This window comes from Lethenteron reissneri, chromosome 57 (assembly GCF_015708825.2).
Source record: "Lethenteron reissneri isolate LAM-NWPU_2019-01 chromosome 57, ASM1570882v1, whole genome shotgun sequence".
Lineage (NCBI taxonomy): Eukaryota > Metazoa > Chordata > Hyperoartia > Petromyzontiformes > Petromyzontidae > Lethenteron > Lethenteron reissneri.
The window spans coordinates 2095967-2121850 of NC_083835.1; the positions used below are offsets into that span (position 1 = coordinate 2095967).

At 56.1% G+C, this 25884-nt stretch overlaps 1 protein-coding gene across 2 annotated transcripts; it reads right to left on the minus strand.

Annotated features, from left to right (window-relative positions):
* Nucleotides 1-276: 276 nt before the first annotated feature.
* On the minus strand, nt 277-25407 carry LOC133357174 (paired amphipathic helix protein Sin3b-like). Of its 2 annotated transcripts, none has more exons than XM_061574994.1 (23): nt 25335-25407; nt 24399-24452; nt 23933-24039; nt 22432-22582; nt 20754-21953; nt 20024-20323; nt 19307-19414; nt 18512-18598; nt 16963-17081; nt 16481-16685; nt 15742-15858; nt 14476-14717; nt 13602-13785; nt 11504-11647; nt 11280-11384; nt 10481-10886; nt 9925-10062; nt 8852-9198; nt 7369-7542; nt 6339-6431; nt 5328-5413; nt 2192-2360; nt 277-1407 (listed from the first exon to the last, which is right to left on the minus strand). In XM_061574994.1, exons 2-23 carry the CDS (start codon nt 24444-24446, stop codon nt 1297-1299), a joined length of 4641 nt encoding a protein of 1546 aa, XP_061430978.1. In that variant the 5' UTR covers nt 24447-24452; nt 25335-25407; the 3' UTR covers nt 277-1296. The 2 variants fall into 2 exon arrangements, with proteins under 2 accessions (XP_061430978.1, XP_061430977.1); XM_061574993.1 differs by lacking the exon at nt 25335-25407 and adding an exon at nt 25052-25137.
* Nucleotides 25408-25884: the final 477 nt, after the last annotated feature.

Genomic DNA, 25884 nt, shown 5'->3' on the forward strand with positions numbered 1-25884 from the left:
TACCCTACCCGAAATGAGTGACAAATGGTTACTCACCAGTGACTCACGGCCTACCCGTACCCGTACCCGGCCGCACCAGGGTCGCAAACGGCTACCCGTACCCGGCCGGGTACGGGTAGCCGGGTATCGGGTAGGGTACGGGTATCGGGTACCCGGTTGCGACCTCTGCCTCTTACCACAGCTGGGCCACACGAGAGACAGGAACTGTCGTTTCCCACCCTCGCCCGACTCGCAACACTTCAGCCATGGGGAAAATAAAGACAGTGCACAGCCGTGCCGTTGGCAAGTTGTTTTAATTAGTTTAGAAACACCGAGACAACACGGGTTAACAATTATAAAACAACACAACAGTTGTACACGTTCATATATATTTACACAGTGCAGGTATTGAGCTCTCAACGAGCGAATTAAATGGACGTGGGTGCAGCTGGCGTCTCTGCGTAGGAGCGGCGGCTCCGGGTGAAGGTACAAACATTGCCCACACTCGCTCAGAACTCGCGCGGCACGGGGTGGGGCACCTTCAGCGGGATGGAGCCACCATCCAAGGCACGCGGGAGAGAAGCGGGAGGTGTCGGCGGGACGGGCGATTAGAGATGTAGGTGATGTCGGGTTGGTATAGGAGACGTGGGTAGCGTGGAAAGGCATAAGAGAGGGTGGTATGTTGAACACGTAGGCTTTCGCGACCAATATCATCCATGATAGAGGGAGGTTTTTTTGGGGGGTGAGATCGCGTAAATATATAAATGTGTCGTTAAAACCTGCCACCACCCGACACAGCCAACTAGTAAGGGTTGTCAGTAAGGGTTGTTATGTGACAACCCTTTAATATATTTACGCGATCTAACCCCAAAAAAACACCTCTATTTTAGATGGTGGTATGTATGTACACATGTTGAATTTCTTTCGCACCATACATAGACAACCGTGCTAATCGGAGGTGCGGGGGAAGGACAAACTACAAAAAGCAGTTCTAAATAAATGAGATTTCAATCTGGATGCAAAAGTGCGCAGCTCCCAATGGCTTCCTAATATCAGAAGGACGAGCGTTCCAGACGACCGCAAAAGCGCATCTGACCGCACGCGATGCGGTGACCACACACTCCACCCGTGGTGCCGGTGTGGTGTGCATGATGGTAGTGCAGGTGGCGTGACCTTATGTGCTGCGTGGGTGGTTTGAATATTGTGGGTAATATTAGCGGGGCGCATGGTGTGTGTGCCCACTGAAGGCACCCGGGGCGTGGGTGGCGTCGGCGGGAGTTGAATGGAACGTGGCGAGGGTCACGGGAACGCGGGAGGCTACGCGACGCGACCGCCCTCCGCCTCGGCCCGGCTCGCCCTCCTCTCCCGCCAGGTCCGCACGAACCTCCTGAACGCTCTGCGCCGCCTCTCCGAGCAGGCCGTCAGCGTCTGCAATGCAAAACGGAGACACGTAGGCGCGTTCAGCCGCCCGTCGCGACATCGCCAGTTCGCCACGCGCCACACGCACGCACACTACCATACGGACAAGTACAGCCCTTTATCTTCTTGGTTCTTTCGGTAAAGTCACGTAGAATGGAAATAATAAAATAATAAAAATAAAACATAATACAATTATTCTCACGACGTTTCGGCTACAACGCAAGTAGCCGTCCTCAGGAGCTACTTGCGTTGTAGCCGAAACGTCGTGAGAATTATTTTATTATGTTTCATTTTTATTATTTTATTATTTCCATTCTACATGACTTTACCGAAATAACCAAGAAGATGAATCCCTGCAGTCACGAAAGCTTTAAATCGATACAGCCCTTTAGATAAGCGACTGCTGAATGGGGCCCTCCCCCATGCATTGTGCGTGTTCTACCGCATTGCACGCCGCGTGCTTTAACGCAGCGCGCGTTCCACGACGTTGTGTGTCTTGCACAATGCGGTGCACACGGATCGTGGGGGTTGGTTAACCGTACATCGCCACGCTGGTGGTCAGTGCAGGTCGGAGAAGACGTCGGAGCATAGACGTTGGAGTGCCACCTGCTGACCGCCACGTGGGGCAGCCCCCGCAGCCTCCGACGACAACTGCTGCCCCTCCAAGAACTAATCAGGCTCTAGCCTGCTTAGCTTTCTGAGATCGGGCGCATTCATAAAAACCGTAATGTGGACCTCGTATCGTGGGGAGGGGGGTGGGGATAAGTCGCAGTGCCGTGGGGCGACGACCCACCTGCCTGGCGGCGCGCAGCGCACCGCGCCGGTACAGCACGTCCTCCGAGTGTATCACGTAGAGCATGCGGAACGAGCGCGGGCGGAAGCTGCAGCGCAGCCCCTCCGAGAAAACCACGCGGCTCCCGCCGGGCGGGGTGCGGGTGCGCGACCCGCCAGCCCACAGGTTCCTGGTGGTGCACGGCCGCAGCGGTGAGGGACACCGGCACGTACACAAACAAAGACAAAGGCCCCCCCCCCCTCCCCTGCGTAGCTTCAACAGACTGCTGGGGCAAGTGGGAGCACCTATGAAGGCCAGACTGCCATACGAGGGGGTGGGTGGCCAGTACCGTGCCCGGCCGCCTTTGTCTCACCAGTGGCGATGTTTACACACCACACCAAGTACTCATTTGAGGCTGAGTCGACCTAGGGGAGGCCCAGGACCGTTTCAGATAATCGTCACCGTTGTTGGCCTGTAAACTGGAATCAAACTCGTGTCACTTGCGTTCGTAGTGCAGCGCGCTAACCGCTATACCACTCCACACACACACTGTGTAGCACACACACACAGTGTAGCACACACACACTGTGAAGCACACACACACACTGTGTAGCACACACACACAGTGTAGCACACACACACAGTGTAGCACACACACACACACTGTGTAGTACACACAACAACAACAACAACAACCGCCATTCGCCACTAAGTGGCGGTGACGTCACCACGATGCTTGTGCCAGGCCAAGTGCACCTTGAGGCCACGTGAAGTGTCGAAAGCCCGCTGGCAGGAGGTCACGGGGCAGACCCAGGTGCCACGGGTCGACTGACCGAGATGACCGAGATGACTGGCTGATGCACCACCTGTGCCCCCTACTGTGCCAACTTGCTGTGCTTTAGCCACCCGGCGCTCCGCTCGTTGTTGTGAGCGTCGCTCCTCCGCCCTCCGTTGTTGTTGGAGGGCGACTGCCTCCAACTGCCCAGTAGCGTCCTTCACGAGCCTCCTCCACTGAGGCCGATCTTGACACCGCTGGTACCAGTCATCGGCAAGTCCACTCAGCTCCACGTCCTCCTGTACCACATCACTCCATCTCTTCTCCAGCCCGTGCCGCGCCCGTCTAGCCCCCTCGATCCGGCCGAACAAAAGCTGTTTAGGCATGCGGTGGCTGGGCATGCGGGCTACATGACCCAGCCAACGCAGCCTTGCCTGCCGGAGGAGCTCACTGATGGGACTTTGCCCAGATCTTTCAAGGATTTGTGAGCTCCTCACACAATCCAGCCTGGTTAAACCCAGGATGGATCGTAGGCAGGCCAGCCTAAATGTTTCCAACCGGCGAAGATGCTCCACCAGGGGGGTCCACGTCTCGCAAGCGTAGAGAAGGGAGGGAATGACCGTGGCCGAGAAGACCTGAAGCTTCGTGCGGAGCGACAGACCAGGTAGCTTCCACACAGCGTTACGCAACCGATGAAAAGATATTGCCGCTCGACTGATTCGGAGTGAGACCTCTGCTGATAGACTGGAGCCGGTCATAAGCACACTGCCCAGGTATGGGAAACTCTCCACTCTCTCCACAACTGCCCCATCACCAATTGGGAGTTGTGGGGGTGGAGTGTCCGATGGTACAAAATACCCAGGCAGGTGCTTAGTTTTGGTGGGGCTGATGGTAAGGCCCCACCTCTTAGTGGCACGCTCCAGTCTCAGCAGCAGCGTCTCCAACTCCTCCTCTGAGTGAGCAGCTATTACCAAATCATCGGCATACATAACGTGGTTGACCAATAGGGAGCCATCCCTTGATCGCACCCGGGCGTCGATCAGCCTCCCATTATATCTGTACCAAATGGAAATTCCTCCGGTACAGCTATTGAAGGCTTCACGAACTACGCGGTCAAAATAGATGTTAAATAATGTGGGAGCCAGAGGACATCCCTGTCGCACCCCAAGGTGTACAGGGAAAGGCTCCGACTCCCGGCCACGTAGTTTTACCCGGGCCCGCTCACCATCATGAAGGTCCTTAATGATCGTGAGCAGAGGGTCAGGGACTCCGAAAGCATGAAGAACAACCCAGAGCCCAGTCCTACTGATGGTATCATAGGCCTTGACCAGGTCAATAAAGCAGAGATGTAGGTCTTTTTGGAATTCCCTACACCTCTGCTGTAGCAGACGGACAGAAAATATGGCATCTGTGCAGGACCGCCCTTTCCTGAAACCGCATTGGGGCTCCGCAAGCCTCTCCTCAGCGTGCCTAGCAAGGCGATGTTGAATAATCCTTGCCAGGACCTTACCCGGCACACTGAGGAGTGAGATGCCCCTGTAGTTGTTACAGTCGGTACGGTCCCCCTTCTTAAAGAGAGGAACCACCAGGGCATCCTTCCAGTCCTGCGGAACCCGTCCAGTGGTCCAGACTGTTGTTATGATGTCATATAGGGCAGTCTGTGCACAAACGCCACCCTCCCTCAGCACACACACACAGTGTATCACACACACACTGTGTAGCACACACACACAGTGTATCACACACACACTGTGTAGCACACACACACTGTGTAGCGCACACACACACTGTGTAGCGCACACACACACTGTGTAGCACACACTGCGTAGCACATACTGTGTAGCACACACACACACTGTAGCACACACACACAGTGTAGCACACACACACAGTGTAACGCACACACACTGTGTAGCGCACACACACACACACTGTGTAATACACACACACTGTGTAGCACACACACACACACACTGTGTAGCACACACACACACTGTGTAGCACACACACACACTGTGTAATACACACACACTGTGTAGCACACACACACACTGTGTATCACACACACACTGTGTAGCACACACACACACTGTGTAATACACACACACTGTGTAGCACACACACACACACACTGTGTAATACACACACACTGTGTAGCACACACACACACTGTGTATCACACACACACTGTGTAGCACACACACACACTGTGTAATACACACACACTGTGTAGCACACACACACACACACTGTGTAGCACACACACACACTGTGTAGCACACACACACACACACTGTGTAGCACACACACACTGTGTAGCGCACACACACACACTGTGTATCACACTGCGCGCGAGCACTGGGTGTGTGAGCGGTCCCTGACCTCCCGAGGAAGATGGGGGCTCGCGACGCCACGACGGGGGACGTCTCCACGGACCCCGCGTAGCGCTGCACGTAGTCGCTCCACTTCTGCGGCGGCAAGTCACACAGAGGCGTTGGACTCGCCGCCCTCTCACCGACAGACGCCCCATCAACAAAGATCATTATCGGAGATAACTATGTGATGGTAATGGGGGTGGGGGGTGATCAGCAGAGCTTGTGATAACAGGTTCTTTTAACAGTTTTTTTCCTTTTTTTAAATCCTTTATATTAAGTTCGCATGCTTGCTTGCTTGCGTGCTTGCTTGCGTGCTTGCTTGCTTGCTTACGACCGTGCAAATCTTTCGGTCGTTTTTTAACCCACTTCCCGTGATCCAATCGAGCTGACATTTTCCACACAGACTCGTTGTGCCAGACAATTAATGTTCGTGAAAAAAAATTCCAAAAATTTTACACTTTTTAGGCAAAAAAAAATAATTTTACATATATTCAAATAGAACTCATTCATCGCTTTGGCTGAACGTCACAGTATAAGAGCCCAGAGCGTAACCCCTCCACAGGCCGTGGCGGAGTAGCGCAGTTGGGAGCGCCCTCGCTTCCCATGCCAAAGGTCGCGGGATCGATCCCCGCGTCCTCCACAGGCGAATATATTTTTAAATCCTTTATATTAAGTTCGCTGCCACGCATATAAAGGATTTATAGTGAAAAACTTTGTTTTTACGGGTTATACTTATTTGACAGTTTATTTAGAATTTCCCTGTGAGCTAAGAAGCTCTTGAATCGGGTTTCATAAACATAACAGGAAAACTAGAAAATTAAAAACACAACATTTGCAACAGCTCGCACACAAAATATAAATACAATGCAGCAATTTAAAAAATCTACAAATAAAAAAAAATTGACAATTTATTACTTATTTATGAATAAAATATTTAACTAAACTGAACAATAAGATTAGAGAAACATATTGCAAAACAGTGATGGAATGAACGGGGAGGTTGAGCGAGCTTGACGACCTGTATTTCCTGCAGGTCGACTGGAGAATCCTCCTCCACATCCAACAGCTCCATGGTCATGAGCACACAGCCGTCGGTCTTCACGAACATCACCTGGGGTCGGCAGACATCACACACCAAACATGTACACACACGCCACATCACGCACAAATACACGACATCGTACACACCGCACACAGAAACACAACATCACACACCAAACATGTACACACACGCCACATCACGCACAAATACACAACATCGTACACACCGCACACAGAAACACATCACACACCAAACATGTACACACACGCCACATCACGCACAGATACACAACATCGTACACACCGCGCACAGAAACACATCACACACCAAACATGTACACACATGCCACATCACGCACAGATACACAACATCGTACACACCGCACACAGAAACACAACATCACACACCAAACATGTACACACACGCCACATCACGCACAGATACACGACATCGTACACACAGAAAAACAAACATCACACACCAAACATGTACACACACGCCACATCACGCACAGATACACAACATCGTACACACCACGCACAGAAACACAACATCACACAGATCGCAGACATATACAAAACATCGCACACACCGGGCAAATATCAAAGATCCCCCGTGTAGCCTTTACAGACTGTAGGGGCAAGTGCTGTTAGCGAGCACCTATGAAGGCCGGCACGGCACACGAGGGGGTGGGTGGCCAACACCATGCCCTGCCGCCTCATTTGAAGCTGAGTCGACCTAGGGGAGGCCCAGGACCGGCTCAGATAATCGTCACTGATGTTGACCGTGAGCGGGAATCGAACCCGGGTCGCCAGGTTTGTAGCGCAGCGCGCTAGCCGCTAAACTACCGCTCCCCATATATACACACGACATCACGCACACCGCACACATATACACAACACTGCACACACCGGGAACATATACACGACATCGCACAAACATACGCAACATCGCACACGCAGCCGCATCGCGCGTCGTCCAGTCGCGAGCGCGCCCGACCCCCGACCTTGTAGCAGTGCTCGTCGGGCAGGAGGCGCCGTGCTTGCCGCTGGTACGAGGCCTCGAGCGGCGCCCGCACGGCCTGGGAGGCAAGGACCCCCCCGCTCGCGCCGCCCCGGCACCCGTCCAGGTAGAGCGCCAGCACGCCGGCGCACGCCTCGTCGCACACCATGTGCTGAAGCTGCCGTGGTGGGGTGGGGGGGGGGTAGAGGTCGCAAACGGGTTTTGATTCCTTACCCGTACCCGGCCGCACCAGGGTCGCAAACGGGTACCCGTACCCGGCCATACCCGTACCCTACCCGTACCCGGCCGGGTACGGGGGTAGGGTACGGGTATCGGGTATCTGATTGCGACCTCTGGGATGAAGCCATGTTGCAGGCGCGGGTGGGTTGATTCTAGGAACTTGAATTGTGAGAAGAGACAAGACGTTGGGAAATGAGTGACAAACGGTTACTCACCAGTGACTCACGGCCTACCCGTACCCGTACCCGGCCGCACCAGGGTCGCAAATGGGTACCTGTACCCGGCCGGGTACGGGTAGCCGGGTATCGGGTAGGGTACGGGTATCGAGTACCCGGTTGCGACCTCTGGGGGGGGGAGGAACAGGCGTCGGTAGCGCACGGCGCGATTCGCAACGCGCGGAAGGAGTTCGACGACGTACGTGCAGACGAACGCGACGGCACCCACCGCCGGAGGACGGAACGTCTCGGCCGCGCGGTCGCCGCAGCGCGACACGGTACACAGGGCCACGCGAGGCACGACGGGACACGGAACGTGACGCGCGTGGCAACACGTGACCCGTAACGCTCACAGCCGCCCTCCTCATCCTTTCACTCGCACACTTCGCCGATACGAACGTTCACAAACTCACGTCCACGCTCGCACTCTTACACGAGACAAAGATCCCGCCCCCCCCCCCCCCCCCGTATGGCCTTGAACAGACTTATTGGGGCAAGTGCTGTTAGCGAGCACTTTATATGGCACACGAGGGGGGTAGGTGAGTGGCCAACACTACGCTCGGCCGCCTTTGTCTCCCTACTGTTGATGTGTACACACCGCACAAGGTACTCATTTAAGGCTGAGTTGACCTAAGGGAGGCCCCGGACCGCAACTGCTATTGGTCGTCAACGGGAACGGAACTCGGAAATCCGGGTTCGTGGATCAGTATGCTGGCCGCTGCGCCACCGCCAATCGCTGTGCCACGGTGGTGGGTTCGATCTCGACACTGATGCTTGGAGTCTCTCTTCCTGTGGTCACGTGGATTTTTCTCCGGGTCCTCTGGTTTTTCCCTCCACATTTATAATCAACACCACGAGTATTTAGCTGCTACTATAAATTTCCACGTGACATGCCACTTCGTTGAGCGATCATTTGTGGCCAGGTCACTTCTGAAATAGAGCCAATAGCTCTCATCAGGCCTTACCCGGTAAGATAAACAAATTCTTGATCGTTTAACAGTTCATAGTTCCTACGCTCGCTCTCATGGCCACCTGGCGGCAGGCGTTCTGCAGGAGGCGGTCCATGCTGTAGGCCACGTAGGCCGTGACGCCGTAGGCCTCGCGCAGCCGCTCCTCGTACTCGGGCGCCTCGAGCTGCCCGTCCACCAGGTCGCGCACGTGCCGCAGGAACGCGCCGTAGTGTCCGTCCGGCCCGTCCGGGGCCGTCGTCGACGCGGGGCCGCACAGCTCCGCCGCGGACGAGCGACGAGTCCCCTCCCCGGCGCTGACGCCGGCGGCGGCGGTGACGGTGCCGCCGTCTCCGGCACTCGCCCCGTCCCTGTCGGCGCCGCCTCGGTCAGCATCGTCCCGCCGCACTTCCCTCTGCTCCCTGCTGAGGCCTGGCGCAGTGGGAGATGGGGCAGAGGTCACCAGCGGTGGTGGCGACAGAGCAGAACGGCGCCCGGGGCCCTGTAAGCAGCGTGGCATCACGCGGCCCATCTCCGCTTTTTGCGTTTAGTTTGTTGTCCTTCCCCCATGCACCTCCGATTAGCACTGTCGACTGTGTACGGTGCGAAAGAAGTTCAACATATATACGTTTCTCTCCCACGGACGTGTCTGTACCCATAATACAGGTTTTTTGGGTTAGATCGCGTAAAAAAATGTGTGTCGTTAAACCCGTCACCACCTGACACAGCCAATTAGTAAGGTTTGTCACGTAAACAGAACGTGGCAATTCGTCATGAGTACAGCACACCGGTGTGTTGGAGAGCAAAGACACAACATTTACAATCTGAGTACGACGTTTCACCAGTAATTACAACCAGCTTCATCAGGCTACAGCCAGATTTGGGGAGAAATCCTCCTGTTTCGTTCTTGTGTCTGTACCCGCCTGTGCGTGTGCGTGCGTGTGCGTGCGTGTGTGTGTACGTGTGTGTGGCGGTCACCCAGTCATCTCAGTCGGTCAACCCACGGCACAGTTCCGTGACCTCCCGCCAGTGGGCGTTCAAAACTTCGCGTGCCCTTAAAGTGCACCTAGCCTGGCACAAGCGCCGTGGTGACGTCGCCGCAACCTGGTGGCGAACGGCGCCTGTTGTTGTCGCTGTTGTTGGTGGCCGGGGTCGTACCGGGTGTGGCGGTGCTCGTCTCGGAGCGGATGGCGAGCAGGCGGGCGCACAGCAGCTGGTGGAGGCGCAGGAAGACGTACCAGCTGGTGTTGGCGAACAGCAGCGTGTACACGCCGTCCACAGCGCTCAGCTCGCGAGCTGCGGCCGCCCCACGCAGACACGGGGACACGTGAGGACGCACGCACGTACGTACGCACGTGCACACCCAAAGGGCGGAGAGACAAGCAAGGAGACAAGGGAGGCGTGGGCAAGGAGTGTCGAGCGAGACGGCCGTTCAAGCACGCAGGGTGCCCGGTCGGACACAGCGTGCGGGCACCAGGACTTAGGCCACAGCACCTCCCCTCGGCCGCCTTTAAACGCGCACGGCGCGGCGTGGACAGCCTGCCGCCATTGGCAATACTTTCGATCGTGCAGTCGATGCAACGGCACTAGGGCCCGTGGGCCAGAGAATCCTCTGCACCGGTGGGGAAGTTGGCCAGGAGGCCCCATTACCGTCCCTTGCACCAGGGCCCACCACACGCCAGCCACGGCTATCAGGCCGCTGCCCGCCACTCACCCTGCTCCAGGGAGCTGGTCGCAAAGTCTCCCTCCTGCTCCGCGCTGGTCCCGCTGGCCCTTCGCTGCTCCGAACTGGCACCTCGTTGCTCCGGGACGTTCCCTCGCTGCTCCAAGTTGCCTCCCCGCTGCTCCAAGTTGCCTCCCCGCTGCTCCCCGCCGGATCCTCGCTGCTCGCCGGCGTCGCGTGCGGCTCCCCCGTCGGACACGGTGGGGCTGGGCCGCTCACGGAGGCCGATGGGCCGCTCTCCACGCTCCACCATACGGCACCGGCGCTCTTCCCGGCACCGCCCGTCTTCGCCGCTGCCGGCGCCCTCGGCCTCCGCTGCTCCGCCACCGCTGCCGCCACCGCCGCTTCCTCCAGCAGCACCAGCCGCCTCCTCCTCCTCATCCTCGTCGCTGTCATCCTGTCGGAGCGTGGAACAGTGTGAGAGGGCGATGATGATTGTTGGAGCGGACTTCGTCTGGTTGAGGCAGATGGCCCAATCCTGGCTAGCTGGCTCAAACAATGCACAAACGAAACGAAACTATTGATAGTAGTGGTGGTGATAACGCTGTGGGTGGTGATGACGATGACGACAATCAAGATGATGGTGTGTTGCGGTGGTGCGTAGTGCTGAGTGACAGTGTTGTGTGCCGGCGTACGCCATAGCGTGTGATGGCGGTGTGTCACTGTGTCATGTGATGCCGAGTTGACGGAATATGATGGTAGTATGCGCCGTTGTCCTATGGCATCCGTGACGATGTATCCGACGATGTCATTTGACGATGCGTCCGACTCAGGGGCCCTACGCCGTCACCTGTGGGATGAGCGAGGCGTCCGCGCGGGCCGTGAAGAGGACGTCTGGCAGCAGGAACAGGAGGATCTTTGCTGCGCGTCTCAGCTCCGCGCCCCGCAGACCGGCCTGCACCGTGACGCACGAGACGCTCAACGCTAAGCCAACGGGAGCTCAGCTTTACACGGAACCCCGCGGCGCACCGGGGGGGGGGGGGGGGGCACGGCGAGGGCTTTGTACCCTCTCACCTGGTGCCGTGCCTGGTGCAGGATGAGTGCGGCCGCATCGGGCAACACGGAGCGGTCGGCATACTGCAGGCACAGGTGAGGCCCGGCGAGCGCCGCCCCTCCACGCACAGCGCCGACATGCACACCGCCCTGCTGCTCCACACGCTGCACACACACACACAGCGCAGTGTAGCGACACACACACACAGCGCAGTGTGACGACACACACACACAGCGCAGTGTGACGACACACACACACACAGCGCAGTGTGACGACACACACACACACACACAGCGCAGAGTGACGACACACACACACACAGCGCAGTGTGACGACACACACACACACAGCGCAGTGTCACGACACACACACACACAGCGCAGTGTGACGATACACACGCACACACACAGCGCAGTGTGACGACACACACACACACACACAGCGCAGTGTGACGACACACACACAGCGCAGTGTGACGACACACACGCACACACACAGCGCAGTGTGACGACACACACACACACACACAGCGCAGTGTGACGACACACACACACACAGCGCAGTGTGACGACACACACACACACACACAGCGCAGTGTGACGACACACACACACACAGCGCAGTGACGACACACACACACAGCGCAGTGTAGCGACACACACACACAGCACAGAGTGACGACACACACACACAGCGCAGTGTGACGACACACACACACACACAGCGCAGAGTGACGACACACGCAGACACACACACACACACAGCGCAGTGTGACGACACACACACACACAGCGCAGTGTGACGACACACACACACACAGCGCAGTGTGACGACACACACACACACAGCGCAGTGTGACGACACACACACACACAGCGCAGAGTGACGACACACACACACACACAGCGCAGTGTGACGACACACACACACAGCGCAGTGTGACGACACACACACACACACAGCGCAGTGTGACGACACACGTAGACACACACCGCCCTGCTGCTCCACACGCTACATACATACGCACAGCGCAGTGTGACGACACACGCAGACACACACCGCCCTGCTACTACACATGCCACACACACACAGCGCAGTGTGATAACACACGTAGACACACAGTGCCCTGCTGCTCCACACGCTACACACACACACAGCGCAGTGTGACGACACACGCAGACAGACACCAGTGTGTTGACACGCATGCACGCACACCGCCCTGCTGCTCCACATGCCACACACACACACAGCGGACTGTAACGACACACATTCAATGCACACTCACACATGCTCTGGAGACCTCACACAACATATTTAGTGAGCACCTATAAAAGCTCTCCTTGAGGCCACGTGAAGGAGGAGGTCACAGGACAGACCCAGAGGTCATGGGTTGACTGACTGAAATGACTGGCAGATGGACCACCACCTGTGCTGCCCTCTGTGCTCATTGTTGTGAGCATCGCGCATCCACCCTCTGCTGTTGTTGGAGGGCAGCTACTTCCAACTGCCCAGTAGGGTCCTTCATAAACTTCCTCCACAGAGGCCAATCTTGACACCACTGGTACCAGTCATCGGTAAGTCCCCTAAGCTTTAGTCAATCTCTTCTCTAGTCCATGCTGCGCCCATTTAGCCCCCTCTATCCAGCCAAACAGCAGCTGCTTGGGCATGCGGTGGCTGGGCATGTGGGCTACATGGCCCAACCAACGCATCCTCGACTGCCGGAGTCAGCTCATCGATGGGACTCTGTCCATATTTCTCTCAAGGGTCTTATAGCCTGTCGGGGCAAGTGCTGTTAGCGAGCACCTATGAAGGCCGGCACTGTAGCACACGAGGGGGTGGGTGGCCAGCACCACGCCTGGCCGCTTTTGTCTCCCCAGTGGCGATATTTACATACATCGCACCAGGTACTCATTTGAGGCTGAGTCGATCTAAGGGAGACCCAGTACCGGTTCAGATAATCATCACCGGTGTTGGCCGCGAGCGGGAATCGAACTCGGGCGGCCAGGTTCGTAGCGTGGCGCGTCAACCGCTCCCTGCGCAGAGACTCGCACACACCCCCCCCCCCCCACCCCCGTTCCGTCACTCCCGCGCGCTCCCGGGCCGAGCACGGCGCCTCACCTCGTCGCGCAGGGCCGTGATCTCGTTGACGAGGGCCTTGGTGCGCAGCGCCTTGGTGTCGGCCGAGCGGAAGGTGATGCCGCGGTGGTCGAGGGAGCGAACCTGGAAGCGCTCGCCCTGATCGCGCCAAAGCCGCGTGAACCCGCGCTGAGCCTCGCGCCACTCGTCCTCGCGCGCCTTCAGCCTACGAGCACGCGCGCAACAACGCACGCAGTGACGCACGCAACGACACACGCAGCGACACATGCAACAACGCACGCAGTGACGCACGCAACGACACACGCAGCAACGCACGCAGTGACGCACGCAGTGACGCACGCAGCGACGCACGCAGTGACGCACGCAGCGACGCACGCAGTGACACACGCAGCGACGCACGCAGCGACGCACGCAGTGACGCACGCAACGACACACGCAGCGACACATGCAACGACGCACGCAGTGACGCACGCAGTGACGCACGCAGCGACGCACGCAGTGACACACGCAGCGACACACGTAATGACACACGCAGTGACACACGCAGCGACACACGTAATGACACGCAGTGACACACGCAGCGACACACGTAATGACACACGCAGCGACACAAGCAATGACGCACGCAGTGACGCACGCAGTGACGCATGCAATGACACACGCAGTGACGCACGCAATGACGCACGCAGCGACACACGCAGCGACACACGCAGCGACGCATGCAGCGACGCACGTAATGACACACGCAGCAACGCACGCAGCAACGCACGCAGCAACGCACGCATCTCGTCGTTTCAACAATCATTGTTTCACTGACCATCTCTTTCCTCATGTTGATCCCCGACTGTGGCGAGTGTGATTCGTGCTGCGTGCGGTGTGTGCCGAGCGCGGAAACCTCTTGAGCACATGGGGGATGGTGGCGGCCGGGTTGAGCTTGAGCGCGGCGACGATGTCGGTCGCCCCGCGCTCCCCATACGCGCGCTGCAGCGCCTTGCGGTGCACCACCTCGGAGGAGCCGCCCAGCGCGTCGTCCAGGCGGAAGCGCGCCTGCTCCTCGGCCGGCAGCCGCGCCAGCCGCTTGAGCACGCTCTCCAGCACCCGCACCGTCGCCAGGTTCGTCTCCAGCACCACGTCCAGCTGCGCAGCACGCACCGCATGCACCGCACATCTTGTTCAATAACAACGATCTCGTCAAGGAGCAGACATCATCACGCAAACTCTGGTCATCCTCGCAGCAGCAGCTTTCGGCAAACTGTCGAACAAAGACGGTCAGCGCACCGCGCGCTTTCAGATACACAACACGATATACTACACTTTACACTACAATATACACCACACTTCTGGCCTGCTATTAAATAAAGATGGTCACCGCATCTCGCGCTTTCAGACGCGCTTCTGCGGCCGCCTGGAACGCTCTTCCTTCCAATATTAGGAAGCCATTGGAGCATTACACTGTTATATCATCTATATTGACAAAGTCATTTCTTTATAAGTGCTTTTGGTGTTTAGTTTGTTGGCCTTTCCCCGCACCTCTGATCATCATGGTTGGCCACGTACGGTGATGATATCGATGATGATGATGATGATTTACAGCTTTTTGTCAATCCACCTCCTCCCCACGTCGTGCAGGTCACGGGGGTTGTTTGATCGTACTTCACCACGCCGGTCAGTGCAGTTGACTGAGCGAGGGAACCCCCGGCCTGGTCATCGTAACGCCGCTGACCCTTCGGTGAACCACGTCAGGGAATTGGAAGTCAGGTCAAAGGGTTCGCAGGGGATTGTGCTGAGCAATGCGCCCACCGATCTTCCTCCCTCATCTTCCCCCTCCCTCCCCACGTAAAAGGACGACACAAACGCCCCGCTCGCGGCCTCCGACTTGGGCTGGAGGGGTCGGTGAGCCCGATCTCCTCCACCCCTCTCAAGCCAGGAGCCACGGAGGTTCGGGACGCTATGTCGGCGGAGTTTCTGTACCCCCTTCCCTGCGTCGCGGTTCGTGCTCTGTACCAGACTCTTTTAAAAATTCATAAAAAAGCTAGTAAAAAGAATAATAGTAAAATTAACAAAAAAAATAAAAGATTTTTTTTAAAACTAAAAATAAAACTAAAAAAGACTGGGCCTGCGATCGTAAGCGCGGCGGCGTGTGGCGACGGGAGGCGGTCACCTCGAAGCGCTCATCCTCGCAGCGGTAGATGCTCTCCTCGAAGTGCGTCTTCTTGGAGCTCACGAACGTCGAGTCCTCGGACCACGATGGGAACGATGCCCATGTGTCGTTCAGCACCTGCGCCGCCCACCCCACCCCCGCCGCACACACACACACAGACGCAGACATAAAGATCCCCCCCACCGCACACACACACACACACAGACGCAGAGTTCCGTTAGCGAGCACCCTATGAAGGCCAGCATGGCACACGAGGGGGATGGGTGGCCAGCATCACGCCAGGCCGCATTTGTCTCCCCAATGCTGATGTCTTATATGCACCGGGTACTCATTTTAAGGCTGAGTCGACCTACGTAAGGTGCTCTCTAGCAGCACTTTCCCCGACAGTTTGTTCAAGGCGGTATGGTGGGATATTTGTTTTTCTGTGTGCGTAGCGGAAGTGTCGTGGTTAGTGCACCGCACTACGAACCCGCTGAACATGAGCGACGACTATCAGAACCCGTCCTTGCACTCCCCATTACTGCGCCACCTTGCTGGGTATTTTAACCGCCTGCTTCTCTGCTCCGTCATTGACGAGCGCCGTCCTTGTTGTCGCTGCGGTTGTGTCGCCATTGCGTTGTCGTGGGTTGAGTCATTTCACGGCCGCACAATCGTCGTGCCGCTGCGGCTGCGCGATTGTGCTTTTGCGCCGTCACCGAACAGCCGTGGTCGCACAGCCAGCCGTGGTCGCGGGCCTCACCTCGCGGCACAGCGCCGTGCGCGTGCTGCTGCGCGGCTGCTCGTACGTCTCCGGCAGGGACCGGTAACTTGGGCCGACGCGCCGACCGCAGCCTCGAGCCCCAGTCTCCGTGGCAACAACACCCGGCACCGCGCCCAAACCCGCACCCTCCGACCGCACGTCCTCCAGGAGGTTCCGCAGCTCCACCAGCAGCTCCGGGAACTTCCTGCTCGCGACGTGACGCGACGAGACGGGACGGCGTGGCGACGCGGTCAACGCGCGGCGTGACAAACGTAGCACGATCAACGCGATGGCAACGTAATCGACGCACGTGTCACGTGACCGACGGTGACGCGATGAAGATGATGACACGAGTAACATGCCGAAAGCAACATGACCAGCATGATAACCGAGCACCTCATACAGGAGTTCAGTAGGAGGTGGCTGGGTGCGTGTGCTGGTGTTCAGTAGGAGGTGACTAGAGGCGCGTGGGAGTCACCGACCCCAGGAATGGCCGAGCCATGTCCAGCAGTGCCGAGGGAGACACGTGGTTGTGGTTGAAGAGCTGAACACAGCGCAGGAAGTTCTCATACACCTCAGGGCTGTGCAGCGCACAGCGCACCTAACCACGCACACACACACACGGGGCATACAACAATTGACATACTACATGGGGGCTACGTGGCGGCTATGTGTAGGCTACGTGGGGGCTACGTGGGGGCTATGTGTTGGCTATGTGTAGGCTATGTGTAGGCTATGTGTAGGCTATGTGTAGGCTATGTGTAGGCTATGTGTAGGCTATGTGGGGGCTATGTGGGGGCTACGTGGGGGCTATGTGTTGGCTATGTGTAGGCTATGTGTAGGCTATGTGTAGACTATGTGGGGGCTACGTGGGGGCTACGTGGGGGCTATGTGTTGGCTATGTGTAGGCTATGTGTAGGCTATGTGTAGGCTATGTGTAGGCTATGTGTAGACTATGTGTAGGCTATGTGTAGGCTATGTGTAGGCTATGTGTAGGCTATGTGTAGGCTATGTGTAGACTATGTGGGGGCTACGTGGGGGCTACGTGGGGGCTATGTGTAGGCTATGTGTAGGCTATGTGTAGGCTATGTGTAGACTATGTGGGGGCTATGTGTGGGCTATGTGGGGGCTATGTGTGGGCTATGTGTAGGCTATGTGTAGGCTATGTGTAGGCTATGTGTAGACTATGTGGGGGCTACGTGGGGGCTACGTGGGGGCTATGTGTAGGCTATGTGTAGGCTATGTGTAGACTATGTGTAGGCTATGTGTAGGCTATGTGTAGACTATGTGGGGGCTATGTGTGGGCTATGTGGGGGCTATGTGTGGGCTATGTGTAGACTATGTGTAGACTATGTGTAGGCTACGTGTAGGCTACGTGGGGGCTATGTGTGGGCTATGTGTGGGCTATGTGTAGGCTATGTGTAGGCTATGTGTAGGCTATGTGTAGGCTATGTGTAGACTATGTGGGGGCTACGTGGGGGCTACGTGGGGGCTATGTGTAGGCTATGTATAGGCTATGTGTAGGCTATGTGTAGGCTATGTGGGGGCTACGTGGGGGCTATGTGTTGGCTATGTGTAGGCTATGTGTAGGCTATGTGTAGGCTATGTGTAGGCTATGTGTAGGCTATGTGGGGGCTACGTGGGGGCTACGTGTTGGCTATGTGTAGGCTATGTGTAGGCTATGTATAGGCTATGTGTAGGCTATGTGTAGACTATGTGGGGGCTACGTGGGGGCTACGTGGGGGCTATGTGTAGGCTATGTGTAGGCTATGTGTAGGCTATGTGTAGGCTATGTGTAGGCTATGTGTAGACTATGTGGGGGCTACGTGGGGGCTACGTGGGGGCTATGTGTAGGCTATGTGTAGGCTATGTGTAGGCTATGTGGGGGCTACGTGGGGGCTATGTGTTGGCTATGTGTAGGCTATGTGTAGGCTACGTGGGGGCTATGTGTTGGCTATGTGTTCGCTATGTGTAGGCTACGTGTAGGCTATGTGGGAGCTACGTGGGGGCTACGCGGGTTCTGCATCTCACCCGGTCGAAGAAGGAGATCTCACGCAGCGTCCCGTGCATCCCGGCAGCTGCCAGACTTGGGTCGCGCAGGCTCGGCATCCTTGGTCGCTGCACCCGACAACAACAACAACGATGACAACGACGACGATGACGACAATGACCATCACCGCATCGTGCGGCTGCGAGCCACTACCAGGCAGGTAAAGTTGGGGGTAAGGATTCAAGAAAAATCCAAGAAACCGTGTACATATGTGTGTATGTTGAACTTCTTTCGCACCACCGTACACAGCCAACCGCGCGAATCGGAAGTGCGGGGGAAGGACAACAACTGTGATATAAAGGGTGGAGAAAAATAATTAACATTCACGTCCGTAATCAATCACCGTGCCTTATAATGCCCTTAAAGCAGGAAGGGCTCGCCGAGCCTTTGTCGGTTTGCGTTCCGATCTATCGGGTCACGGACTGGTACCTGTGCTCAAACTGACCAATGGCCGATTGGCTACGTACGGCGTGAAACACACACACGTACATATTGTTGGGGGCTATGCTGCTCTATCTGCTGCAGGAGGCAGCCTCCTGGGCACCCAAAGTCTCCTCGGGCGCTGATGTTTACCCAACGCACCAGAGCCGAGTCACCGTATTTAAGGCGAGATGAAGTGTCAGATGACTCGATGTCGTGAATGTCACGGGAGAGACCCCGATGTTATTGATTAACTGACCGAGATGCCTGGCCGATGCGCCACCTTTGCCCCCCACTGTGCCAATCCTGTCCGCGCCCGCAAGCTTTGGTGAACCCGCCAACACGCGCACACGCACCTTGGCGGCAACTGGCCCCGACGCTGGTTCAGGCCCCGGTGTTGGCGCTCGCCTCTTGGCAACCGCACCGCGGCTGTCGCCGGCGTCCCCAGCCGGCGAGTCCGAGCCCTGGGCACAGAGGAGACGGGGACACGGGCAGACGCGCGACCTCCTGTAACAACCTGCATCCCATTCACTGCTCGCCGGGAAAACTCTGGCCATGCGGAGCAGAGACCCGGTCGGTACTTAGCTACACACCTAACACAGTAGTTCACCTTATGTTCAATAAATCAACATATTTAGTTTAAAAGCAGGTAAGGGCCGCTTGAGACCAGAGCATCTCTTTTACAAGGGAGACCTGGGACAAGAAACGTATAAAGTACACGTGATAGTAGGTCCATAATACAGGTTTTTTTGGGAAAGATTGCGTACATATATAAATGTGTCGTTAAACCCACGACCAAAAAACATCTATTATAGATGATATTGGTCGCGAAAGCCTACTCCGTGTTAAAGTGATGTTAGATCAAAACAATATCAAACCGATCCCGGTGTTAAACAATGACGATCAAACTCAAGTCGTACATAACATTAACTAACAATTAGACAGTGACTGAGTGCAACACCCTGTTGAGAATCAGCCGACAGGAAAACTGTGAAAGGGATCAAGGTCATCGCACAGCTGCTTGGCCGGGAGAGTCAAGAACGTCCGAACGAAAAGCCACGGGCACCACGCACCTGGTCAACTTGCAGGAACTTCTTTAACTCAACGAGGAGGTCTTCCTCCCCCTTGAGCAGCTCGCACAGCTGGGCACACACCTCCCGGCGAGACAGCGCCTCGCAGCGCTCACCCTCCCACTCACCCTCGCTCTCATCACCATCGCCACCCGCACACTCAACCTCACCCAGACCTTCACCTTCGCCATCGGGCACAGCCTCACGCGCGCCCCCAGGCACCTCGTCCCCATCGCACTCGCGCACACCGAGACGCGCATCGCAACAAGGCGCACCCTCCTCACGCGACGCATCCCACTGGTTCTGCAGGACGCGCACAAAACACACACACGCACGCAACATGCGCAGCGTCAACGCAAATGCCAACCTGTACGCACGCACAAAAGTCTGCGCGTGTGTGTGTGCGTGTGCATAATGAGGAGCGGTAGTGTGGCGGTTAGCGCGCTGCGCTGCGAACCCGGATACCCGAGTTCAATTCCCCTTCATGACAATTATCTGAACTGGTCCTGGGCCTCCCCGTAGGTCGACTCAGCCTCAAATGAGTACCTGGAGCGGTGTGTAAACATCGCCACTCGGGAGACAAAGGCGGCCGGACGTGGTGCTGGCCACCCACCCCCTCGTGCGCCGTTCCAGTCTTCACAGGTGCACCTCGCTAAGAGCACTTGGCCCAACAGTCTATTAAGGCTATACGGGGGATCTTTGCGCACGTGTGAGCCGCGTGCGGTGTGCGCACCTGATGGGTGTGCAGCACGTGCAGGAAGCGGCGGCACACGTCCGGGCGGAGGAGGAATCGCGCCTTTACCGCGCTCACCAGCGCCGCTGCCGCTGAGAACCCGGAGGGACGCGAGCTGGAACCATCAGCTCCCTCCTCCCCGCGCACAACCGCAGCACCACCTCCCTCTACAACCACAGCCGTGCTCCTGCTTCCCTCTGCCCTCATACACACACTACCACCGCCATCACCACCCCTGTGTAGGCTACCGCCTCCCTCCACAGATGCGCTACTGGTTTCCTCCGCTCTCACACATACACTACCGCTACCATCACTGCTGCTGTGTAGGGTACTGCCTACCTCCGCTCTCACACATACACTACCACTACCATCACTGCTGCTGTGTAGACTACCGCCTACCTCCGCTCTCACACATACACTACCACTACCATCACTGCTCCTGTGTAGAGTACTGCCTCCCTCCACAGATGTGCGACTGGTTTCCTCCACTCTCACACATACACTACCGCTACCATCACTGCCCCTGTGTAGGGTAATGCCTCCCTCCACAGATGTGCAACTGGTTTCCTCTGCTCTCACACATACACTACCACTACCATCACTGCTCCTGTGAAGACTACCGCCTCCCTCCACAGATGTGCTACTGCTTCCCTCCGCTCTCACACATACACTACCACTACCATCACTGCTCCTGTGAAGACTACCGCCTCCCTCCACAGATGTGCGACTGGTTTCCTCCGCTTTCACCCTATCACTTCCATCACTGCCCTTACATAGACTGCCACCTGCCTCCACAGATGTGCGACTGCTTTCCTCCACCCTCACACACTCACTACCACCACCACCATCACTTCCCATATGTAGACCACCACCTCTCTCCCCGCCTACTGCTGCACCGCCGCCTCCATCACGGCAAACACCTGTGCTACCTTCATTGGGGCTACCTGCACCTATGCTGCATGAGCCTGCACCACCCGGGGCTTTATCAGGAGGCACAGCTGCAACTACTGCACCACTGCCGGAGGCTGCGATGCTCAGCGCCGTGTCCCCGCTTTGTGTCGCTCCCAGCCTCGTGTCTCCCGACTCCGAGCTCTCGTCTGCTGCGACGCCCACGCCTGCTTTCTCTCCCGTGTCGCTGCTGCGCCCCTTCCCTTTGAGACGTACGCCACCGTCTCCCGGACTCGGCGTCACCGTCACGTCCTGCATCACAAACCACGGTGGCAGCGCGGTTCAGGCAGGCATTACGTTGGCACCACAAAAGCAACACGTCACCAGAGCAGCTACCGCGACGCAGCGTGTCAGAACGCAGGGCGGTGTGCGAAAACGACACGACCAGGCGGTATGAACTCACGTAACACTGCAATGCTGTGTGCAGTCTAATGACTGGTGGAGTCACATGACACCATGACGCCTGGTGGAGTATAATGATGTCAATGTAATGTAGTCGTTTAAGGAACGGCCACTTTTCCTAGTCACATGACACGACGGTGCGGACAATGTGAAGTCTCGTGACGCCTGGCACCTTTTGGAGTCATGTGACCTCACACTGTGAAATTACAGGACACCACGATGCCGCGTGTAGTCGAATTATGTCGCCTATTGAGAGTCATCACGTGACCCCACAGTGTGGAGCCACGTGACCCCGCGGAGCTGTGAGCAGTGTGCTACGTGAAGTCACCCGTGTTATCGTCGTCGCCATCGTTGGTTTCGTGCGGCCCGGGTCACGTAGGCGGTACGAGGGCGGGAGGAAAGAGTTAAACGCAGCGATGAGGTCGGGGTGCCCGGACAGCACCGACGCCACTCGCGCTAGCGCCACGCACGGGTCCACGCTGCACACAGCACGCACGGCACACACAGCACACACAGCACACGCATACACACACACAGCACGCACACGCAGCACGCACACACAGCATGCACACACAACACGCACACGCAGCATGCACACACAACACGCGCGGCACGCACACGCACACACAGCACGCACACGCAGCACGCACACAGTCCTGTATGTAGCAACGCATATAATATGTAACACACGTGACGTGAACAGCATGCACAGAACTAAGACAAAGATCACCTGTATAGCCTTAACAAACTGTTGGCAAGCTGTTAGTGAGCACCTATGAAGACTAAAATAAACCCGTAAAAACAAAGTTTTTCACTCTAAATCCTTTATATGCGTGACGGCTAGAGTCCTCTCGTCCTCTGGCTTGAGATGGCTGCCACCTATGGGTCAGATGATTGTCTGCCAGCATTAAGCAATTGGTAATTAAATATTTTTTTTAAAAATCCCTAAACAGTGTAAAATTTTGGAAATTTATTTTCACGAAAATTAATTGTCACGCACAACGAGTCTGTGTGGAAAATGTCAGCTCGATTGGATCACGGGAAGTGGGTTAAAAAACGACCGAAAGATTTGCACGGTTGTAAGCAAGCAAGCAAGCACGCAAGCAAGCGAACTTAATATAAAGGATTTAAAAAGAGGCACATGGGGGGGTGGGGGTGGCCAGCACCAAGCCTGGCCGCCTTTGTCTCCCTAATGGCTGTGTTTACACATCGGATAAGGTACTCATTTTAGGCTGAGTCGACCTAGGGTGGCCCAAGACTGGTCTAAATAATTGTCGCTGGTCACCGGGTTCATAGCGCAGCATGTGAACCGCTTCACTCCCGCTCCTTACAGCTCACACACTCATCTGCACACGCGCCACACACTCATCAACGGCACTGTTCAAACGTTCGCATTACGGGACGCACCTGACAAATAATACTGGGATTGAGTCTTTCCCGGGTAAGTTAAGCACAGATATTATTATGATTATTGCACCCAATGTAGGCCTCAAAACCCGTAACACCCAAAAACCGACACATTGGTCTCATGGCCACTAAAAAGGGTACCCTTGATTCTTTCGGTAAAGTCACGTAGATAGAAAACAAAAATCTAAATGAAAAGCAAAAAAACCCACGACGTTTCGATCGCAACACAAGCGGTCTTCTTCAGGTGGAGACAAAAGGGTGTTTGGAAGCTCAGGGCAAAATTAAAAAAAGTTCCTCTCTCTCTAAGGGCCCCTTCTCAGTGTTTTCTGCGGCAAGCTTCTCCACCTGTTCGCCGACCCCCCCCAACCTACCAACCCCAGTCTCCCCTTGCGGCCCAGCGTGGCCTCCACACCACTCGTCACCTGGGAGCGTGAAAGGCCCTCATGGCGTCCTGGAAGGAGCAAAATATGTCCGGCTCCTGCGAGAAGCGGCGCTTCACGCGGCACAGGACCTCCAGAGCCTGCTCCACCTGCACCACACAGCAAAAAACAAGGATCCCCCGTGTAGCCTTAACAGACCGTTGGGGTAAGTGCTGTTAGCGAGCACCTATGAAGGCCGGCACGGCACACGAGGGGGTGGGTAGCCAGCACCACGCCACTCCTTAGTGGCGATGTTAACACACCGCACCAGGTACTTATTCGAGGTTAAGTCAACCTAGGGGAGAGCCAGGATGAGTTCACATAATCGTTATGGGTGTTGGCCGTGAGCGGAACTCGGGTCGCCGGGATCGCAGTGCAGCGAGGCAACCTGCTACACTACCGCTCCCCAGATCACACCTTGCACACACACACACACAAGTTTTGAGTGACACAGTGAATGAATCCTTACCTCCAGGATGGGCGGTGTGGACGCGATCTCGGTGGCATCGGACTCCATCCTCTCCTGGAGACACGGTCACCACGGAAACGTATCACCCCGGTTACACAGTAGCCATGGAGACATGGTAATCAGTCACCATGGAGACGTATCACCGGGGAAACAATCACCAAGGAGGCATGGTATCCATGGAGATTTATCGACATGGTGACAAGGTAACCATGGTGACAAGGTAACCATGGTGACAAGGTAACCATGGTGACAAGGTAACCATGGTGACATGGTAACCACAGAGACACCGTCATCATGAACACATTCGGGATTGAACCCACGACCTCCTGTACACCAGGCGAGGGAGTTAACATCTCCTAGCCACCGTGATGATGATGATGATGAGAGAGACACACAAACTCCAAATATACAGCAGCAGGCGTCAGGGTCGAGATCGAACCCACGACCTCCTGTACACCAGGCGAGGTAGTCAACATCTCCTAGTCACGATGCCGATCGCTAACAACACAATCCGGTTGCAAGCAAGTAACCCGCTTGTAATGACTTGTACACGGGTCATGCCGCATGGAGGCTGAAGCCAAGATACGGAAGGCTCCATGAGCCTCCGAGATTAACAATCGAGAACCCTCAAGCATTACTCAACACGACATTACTTCGGCCCTTGAGGTGGACGTCAAGGTTGATAATGTTTATTCTATTGAGGTGGACCAAGAGGTTGATCATTGTTATTCTATTGAGGTCGCACTCGAGTTTACTTTACATGGACGTCGAGATGGAGACGCAACGACGAACCCTGGACGGACGGACTCTGACTGAACACGGAGGCCGCCGTCGTTTAGTTTGTTTTAGCAGCTGCCCAGCGAGCCGACGTGGACTTTGGCAACAACAACCACAACAACCACCACCACAACAACAACAATCGCTGTTTGAAGTTACCCGCGGCAACAACAAGGGAGGTGTGTGGGGCGATCTTGAAGCTCGCAACGACTGCGGCTCACAAGAGACGCGAGAGATGCGGCGCAAGACGGCTCACTTGCACGTGCGCACGGACACGGACACACAGCTCTAGATTTGAAGCTTTCGTGACTGCAAGTTTTCATACTCTTAGGTTAATTCGGTAAAGTCACGTAGGTAAAAATAAATAATACAAATAAAAAAATACATATTTTTATAATAAAAATCAATATTGTTAGTAAAAATATATTTTTTTACTTCTTTTTACCTACGTGACTTTATCGAAAAAACCTAAGAGTACGGGACACACAAGACCACACACCCGTTAGTTACATCAGGATTTAGGGGTTGTTTATACTGGTAGGAACCTCCTGGTTACACCAGCCCACAGGGGATTATTGTGTCCGTCGTGCAGGGAGGGGCTGGGTGGGGAGGGAGGGGCTGGGTGGGGAGGGTGGGGAGGGGCTGGGTGGGGCTGGGTGGGGAGGGGCGGGAGGGGAAGGGCTGGGTGGGGAGGGAGGGGCTGGGTGGG

Coding starts and splice junctions, on each gene's coding strand:
- LOC133357174 (XM_061574994.1), bottom strand. CDS start 24,446: ATGGAGTCCGATGCCACCGAGATCGCGTCCACACCGCCCATCCTGGAG. Junction 11,648..13,601: donor TCACGGCCCTGCGCGACGAG/GTGAGGCGCCGT, acceptor GTGTGTGTGCAG/CGTGTGGAGCAGCAGGGCGG. Junction 10,887..11,279: donor ACGCCTCGCTCATCCCACAG/GTGACGGCGTAG, acceptor ACGCTCCGACAG/GATGACAGCGACGAGGATGA.